This window comes from Tupaia chinensis, unplaced genomic scaffold (assembly GCF_000334495.1).
Source record: "Tupaia chinensis unplaced genomic scaffold, TupChi_1.0 Scaffold148607_1, whole genome shotgun sequence".
In the NCBI taxonomy this organism is placed as follows: Eukaryota; Metazoa; Chordata; class Mammalia; order Scandentia; family Tupaiidae; genus Tupaia; species Tupaia belangeri.
Genome location: NW_006208456.1, coordinates 3,178,300 through 3,185,008, shown reverse-complemented (window position 1 = coordinate 3,185,008; position 6,709 = coordinate 3,178,300). Strand labels below are relative to the sequence as shown.

The window sequence follows — 6,709 nt, the reverse complement described above, 5'->3', positions numbered from 1 at the left end:
CACAGGACGTGGTCGTCAGGATGGTAGAGTTCGCTCATCAGGCGGTAGATGTACGAAGGTGCATTCCCACCAATGTTGGAGATAAAGAGGGTGATGAGCTCTGGGGGCACGTAGTCAAACACGGGGCAATGAACGCTGACCTTCTCCAGAATGTCCCCTGAAAGGCAATCACACATAGTAAGGACAAAACTGAAGATCCTGTTCATACTAAGTATCACACAGATTCGAGGCTCAGTAAAGCAGGCACGCTAGCTACCAAGGATAGGGAAGCTGTGGCAAAATGCCAACCAGCTGGGACAACTTCAGCCCAATATACTCTGCTTAAAATTCTCCACTCCCTCTGTACAGCCCTTAGAATAAAACTGAGACTCGGAAAGCCACGTCCCATCCCAACACACTAACGAGAATCTGCACCACCTTCCCCCTGGCTTAGCACTCTCCAGCCACGTGGCCATCATCCTCCAAGCGGTGAAGCACATTTCCATCCTTACACAAGCACCTCGGACACTTCCCCTGGTCTTCACATGGCAGGCTACATTCAGGACTCAGCTAAAAGATCATCTCATTAAGGCCCTTCCCAAATCTGAGTTACTCCCTACCCACTTTCCATCACATCTCCCTTATTTCCGCCCTAAAAGGCCATGAGCTGACCTTCTCTTGCCTGTGTTCCGCCATATAATGGCAGCTCTATGGGAGCAAGGCATTATCTGTCCTGTTTGCTGTTGTATCCACAGTGCCTAGAACAGTGCTGGACACATATGGGGTGCTCAATAAACATTGCTAGAAAAATGAATGCTTTCAATAGAGGGACGAGCTTGCAAAAGGAATCAGGACCCCTAGGACTACGCTTTGCTAGCTCCCACAGAGTATTAAGTGCTCTGAGGCGACAAGCTCATGAGTAGAGCTACCGCCTTCAGATGAGGCCAAAGAAAAGGCCCCCCCAACATGAGGGTACCCAGCCTACAGGCAGACTTTGTAAACAGGAGCATTTCAGGGCCCACTTCCTTTAGCAGCCAATTCACCAAAATGGCTTGCCATAGCAACTGCAAACAGGAATGCTTTTCCATTTGGTTGTGGCCTATATTTCAAACAAGGTGCAAAGCCAATCAGTGCTGGGTGATCCAACCTCCCATGGCCCCAACAATACAGCTAAAATAGGTAAGTTTCAAAGAAATTAAGATGGACTAAATCAGGCCCTAAGCACTCTAAGATGCTAAAATAAACAGTCCCACTAGAAGTATGATAAAAACCAACCTGACAGCATTCAGCTGACCACTAAAACAGCAAAGAGACTAAAACATTTCTATGCAGAAACCCTACACACACAGACCAAACAATTTCAGCACCTTCTGTGAAAGGCAGAACTTCTTCGGGAGCTACAAACTTGTGAAATGAATCTTCTTCATTAGGGAACTAAAAAAGAAAAAAAAATATTAGAAACCCAATAATTCCACTCCTATATACGTATACACAAACAAAAACTCAGACATAAATGTTTATAGCAGATTTATTCACAAAAGTCGAAAGGTGGGGCCAACCCAAATGCCCATTAACAGATGAAGAGATAAATATCAATAAATTGTAGTATGTGCGTATGATAGAATATTTACTCAGCCTTAAAAAGAAAGGAAATTCTGGGGCTGGCAGGTGGGTGGCATGGTGGTTAAGGGCGCTGGACTCCCACATGGCCGACTGTGGTTTGAGCCCTGGACCTGGCGGCTTACTTTCTTACCTTCTCTCTCTCTCGTTCTGTCCCTCTCTTGTCAAATTTAAAAAAAGAAAAAAAGGTAAATAAAAATTATTTCAAAAAAAAAAAGAGGGAAATTCTGGCATAATTTACAACATGGCTATTTCCTGAAAACGTAATAAGTGGAAGAAGTCAGACACAAAATGTCATATTATATGATTCTTTGTATATAAAATGTTCAAAATAGACAAGTCCATAGAGACAGAAAGCCGGTTAGTGGTTACTAGGAGTTGGGGGGAGGGGGGACAATGGAGTGACTACTTAATGGGTAGAAGGTGTTTTTCTAAAGATAAAAAAGTTTTGACACTAGAGCGTGGTGGTTGCACACACTGTGAATACACTAAATGCCACCAAAATCATATATTTTAAATGGTTAATTGTATGTTATGTGAATTTCACCTCGAGAGAAAAAGAGAGCTACAGATAGATGGATGTTTTCAAAACAAATTGTTTCTATCACTGATAAAATGGTTCTTCACTCAGTAACCACTCATATGAACGCTATAGAGGATGGGCCTGGATCAATAACAAAACTGTTTCTATGATCCAAGTCTTAACCTGTTCAGAATTTTCAGAAATGGTCAGGGCGACAGCGAGTGATGGCAACTGTAAGAAAAGGGCCCTTCCCAAAGACACACTGTCCTGACGTGACAGTTTTCCCTTCCTCAAGCTGGCAGGTAATGGCTATGGATTGTTTTTCCTGGATCAAGATTTCTGTGGTTCTTTCCAGCCTTAACTGGGTCTAACCCATCAAGTAAATGCAGATAGCGAGGCCCAGGTTGAGTGCTCAGAGTTCACGCCTACACTGGCTTCCTTCTCTGTTGGCTCAGCTAGACACACAGACATACCTGCGGGGAGAGCTTGAACATAGGTGCGCACACAATGAGGGGGGTGGAATGGTGTTTTGCTGCCAGTGCCAGAGTGTGGGTTCCTGTCACAGCTCTCAGGGCCCCATTGGCCAGGATGGTCTTTGTGCCAATGATTACCTTCGGGACAGGAAGAGAAACATGAGCCATCTTGAGGGTAGAGCCCTAAAGAGTCATTGGCCACAGCAGGCTGAATGCTCAGGCCTCAGACGTGGCCTCCTAGGGAATCACAGACCAGGAGAGGGAAAGGGACTCTAGGCTTTAGTAGCACAGGCTTTAGCTTAAAAATAAGCTCCAAACAGGCCAGCAGGTGGTGAAGGATCCCACATGGCCAACTTTAAGGTTTGAGCCTCAGACCTGGCAGCTTAAAAATTATGATGGGGCAAGTGTGTGAGCATGCCCAAAATCCAGAGAGGAGAATGGAGAAGGGATTGTGGTGTGGTCATCCCCCTAGGTGGGATGATTACTTTCCCTCTCTGTCTCTCTCCAGCAAGCACACACGCTCTATAATAAAATAAACAATAATAATAAAACTCAAAAAAATGTGTTCTTAGCCCTGTTTTTTTTTTTTAGAAATCTATACACCAAACCTCCTGGGAAGCCAGGAGACATTTTCATTTACTATCTACTACAGTTGAGCTCTTTGAGCACAAGGCAGGAGCGTTGTGGCAAATCCCTAGGAGCTGACACTCAGTTTAGTTCTACCCCAATTTAGCGGTGACCCAAAGTGAGGAACAGTGATCCTGACAAAGAGAAAAGAATTCAGTCACTAGCTTAAATGGTCCAAGTATATACTTTCACAAGGGGCTAAAAACATGCCTCTTTTACTATGAATTAGTTAAAGGAGGAGGAAAACCAAAAGTTAATGTTGTAACCGTATCATCTTCATGAACTCAATAGCAACTCCAAATACATCCACCTTGTTCACTCTTGACATAACAGCAAAAATGGCAGCATCAGTCATCACAGTTGTCTCGATGTTTGCTTTGGACAAATTGACAGCCATCTCATGACCCTGTAATAAGAAGGAAAGGCTAATGCTGACAGGAAGAGCAAGAGAAAGTGAAAAGAGCTCTCAAGTATAGCTGGATCTGGGCAGGTCTGCGATCTGGGACATATCCAGTACATGATTTCCAACAGATAGGTCATTTTTCTTTCTAGGATGGGTGTTCTCAGGTGAGCTGCAGGGAAGCCCAGGGGAAGCTCATAAATACATGACACAGGCAGCACAGGAGCTGCTACAGAACTGGAAGTACAGCTTGCCTCCATAATCAAGCACCGCCGCTCATTCCATACAGCATCCTGCACCCTTACGTGTCTCCTTTCTGAGACCTATTATTTACCTAAGGACTGAGTGAGGTCAGACCAAGCATCAGTCCCCCCCAAGATAGTTTACCCTGCTTTGATCCATAAAAGACCCATTCTTTATCTTTCCTTGGACCCAACTTTCTTATACCAGTGTTTAAAAATGTTAACAGGAAAAGAAAAAAAAAATGTTCACAAGAGGAACTTGAACATTTCTTTAATTGTTTATTTTATCTTCTCAATGTCTTGCTTATCAATTCAAAGCTGGTGTGGATCCCACCCAACCCTTCTTTATTCCTTCATTTTTCATTTTTCTTAGCAACTCTAACAGTCCCCCTACCTGGCAGAAAGGTGCACACTCTGCCACAATGACATGGAATTTCCTCTTTCGGGCAGCCTCTTTGAGGAAGGCCTCAACTGTTCGAGAGAAGCCAATGGTCATGATCACCTCGTTGGAATGGATATGCTCCAGAGCCTGAGCTGCAATGTTCTCCGTCGTCCCTTCTGCAAAAACAAAGTTCAGCAAGGATGATATGAAACGGCTCTGCTATATCACAGACAAGCCACAAGTCTGAAAGACCTGACTGCCCTTCACCGTGGCCCACCTAGCAAACCCTAGTACCACAGGGTAACAGGCTTAAAGGGAAAGTTCACAATTAAAAGCCCCACTCCCCTGGGATCTTCTACCTCCAAGTTCTCAGCATGCCCTCACAGCACCCCTACTCCTCAACCACCTTCAGGCCATTACTCCAGCTCCTTACAACTCACTTTGAAAAATAACAAGCTCAGGCTCTAAAAGGCAATCTGAGAAGGTAAACAGATCTTCCCCCCTAAAAGAACTCTTCCTCTAAAAGGTGGCTACAATGCCTCCACCTGAGAAAGGGAGGCCAGTGCAGAAAACTGCGGAGGAATTTGGAAGCAATGGCTAGGGACACAGATAGAACCCAGCTGCTTCATCCTCTGAGAAACTGATTATAATGAGTATCTGCAGGTCTCTTGCATCTCAAAAACAAGGGAGGTGGAGGTGTTAACATATATGTGTGTATAAAAATTCAAGAGGGGGAGCAGCAGGTGGCATGGTGGTTAAGGTGCTGGACACTCCCACATGGCTGACCACGGTTTGAGTCCCAGACCTGGCAGCTTGCTTTCTCAATCTTTCTCTCTGTCTCTCTCTGGTCAAAATAAAATAATAAATGAATGAATAAATAAAATAAATAATTATTAAAAAAAATTTCAAGAGGAAGTTTAGTGAGAGAAAGTCCAGAAACCATGGCTTTAACATGAAAACAAAGCTCTGTCCTAATAGTGTCTGCCACCATGGACATGAGGCCTAAAAAGGGTTGACCGGTAAAAAAAAGTAGAAAGGATTACTTTAGTCCCTCTGCCTGTTCCAATCCTTCCAAATGGAGGGAGGACAAACCTCTGAGAAGCAGAGGACTGGTTATCTCCCACCTGTGCTAATGAACAACTTCCGGGGACTTCTGTTTCCTCATCTGCCAGCGACCCGTCCTGTTCACCCAGCGATCAGGCCTCTTACCCAGCTCCACTAGCAGCTCATTAATCGCCTCGATGATGTTGGACTGGAGTTGGGCATAATGGAGGCTGAAATCCTCGCTCTGGCCTCCAGATGTCAAGAGTTTGTGCAGGGACTCCTGCTGATCGCTCTCGTCGCTTCGCCCATGGAGTCTACAGATGCAACAAGACCCAAAGAGGGAGATGGGAAGGATATGTGTCCAAGAGCTGCTAGCTCCAACGATGGCTCCAAGCACGAAGAGAGGCTCGTGCAAAAAGCTTCTGCATCAAACCCAGAACCCAGGGCGTGAACCTTACCTGCCATACTCCTCCCGGATGATCTTGAGCACTCTCCGCACCATGTTGCCCACGGTGGTCTCTGAGGGCTGCGCAGCTGTCATCCTCCTGCCCTCCGTGCGGATCAGCTCCATCAGCTCCCCTGCAATCCAAGAGAGAGGCTGAGCGAGGCCGGCGCGCGATGAGGCCTAGTCGCCCGTCACCCTTGGGGCTGGGTCCGGCAAGGGGCCGGAGGCCCGGTGCAGCCAGGGCTGCCTCACCTGCGTTGCTCCAGCGGTGATCTGAGATGATCCGGCGCAGCAGCCCCAGGGTCTCCCGAGCCATGTCCTCGGAGCTGCGACGCCCGCCGCCTCGCTTCAAGGTCTCCACGAAGCTCTCGATCCTCTCGGACAACTCCGAGCCCTTTGCCGCGGCTCCCGGCATCTCGAAAGCATCCACTTAAACCAGAGGTACACACACCGGCGAGAATTCCGGGCTTGCACTTCCGGGGCGAGCCGGGTCAGCTTCCGCTCTGTCAGAAAAACTCCAGTTTGAGAGGCGGCAGGCCACGCCCCCCGTCGCCACTCCCCGCCCCCTCCATCTGCCTGAACCAATCAGGCACGTGGGACTGGAGTCCTCTGATAACAGCGTTAGCGCACCTCCCGGGCGGGAGGCCGGGTGAGGCTGGTCCTGGCTCCTAACCGGGGTGAACTGCGGTGAGCCTTCTTGCCTGAAGAGGCTGGCTAGTCGTCGCTATGGAAACAGCAAGTGTCTATGTCCACCCCACCACCGCTACACGGGGCTATGCTGGAATAGTTGCCAACCTTCCTGGCCCCAACTCGGTGACCGCTCTGAGTGCCCGTCCAGTGCCCGCTGCCCCTTAGGCTGCTCCCCCTTTATAATGCCTATTCATTGCATGGTATTGTTTCCACCTATATTATTTTATTTTATTTTTTGATATGGGGCACGTGTGCTTGCTGGGGAGAAAGAGCAGAAAAGAGAG

At 47.3% G+C, this 6,709-nt stretch overlaps 1 protein-coding gene across 1 annotated transcript in view; it reads right to left on the bottom strand.

Annotated features, from left to right (window-relative positions):
- Positions 1-6,229, bottom strand: part of EIF2B2 (eukaryotic translation initiation factor 2B subunit beta) — a 13,328-nt gene extending 7,099 nt beyond the window's left edge. Inside the window, exons 1-8 of the mRNA XM_027769110.1 lie at positions 5,988-6,229; positions 5,749-5,869; positions 5,456-5,604; positions 4,259-4,422; positions 3,533-3,628; positions 2,596-2,733; positions 1,347-1,413; positions 4-157 (exon numbers count right to left, since the gene is read on the bottom strand). Coding sequence (XP_027624911.1) covers positions 4-157; positions 1,347-1,413; positions 2,596-2,733; positions 3,533-3,628; positions 4,259-4,422; positions 5,456-5,604; positions 5,749-5,869; positions 5,988-6,150 — 1,052 coding nt within the window. The 5' untranslated portion in view covers positions 6,151-6,229. The remainder of the gene's footprint in view (positions 1-3; positions 158-1,346; positions 1,414-2,595; positions 2,734-3,532; positions 3,629-4,258; positions 4,423-5,455; positions 5,605-5,748; positions 5,870-5,987) is intronic.
- Positions 6,230-6,709: the final 480 nt, after the last annotated feature.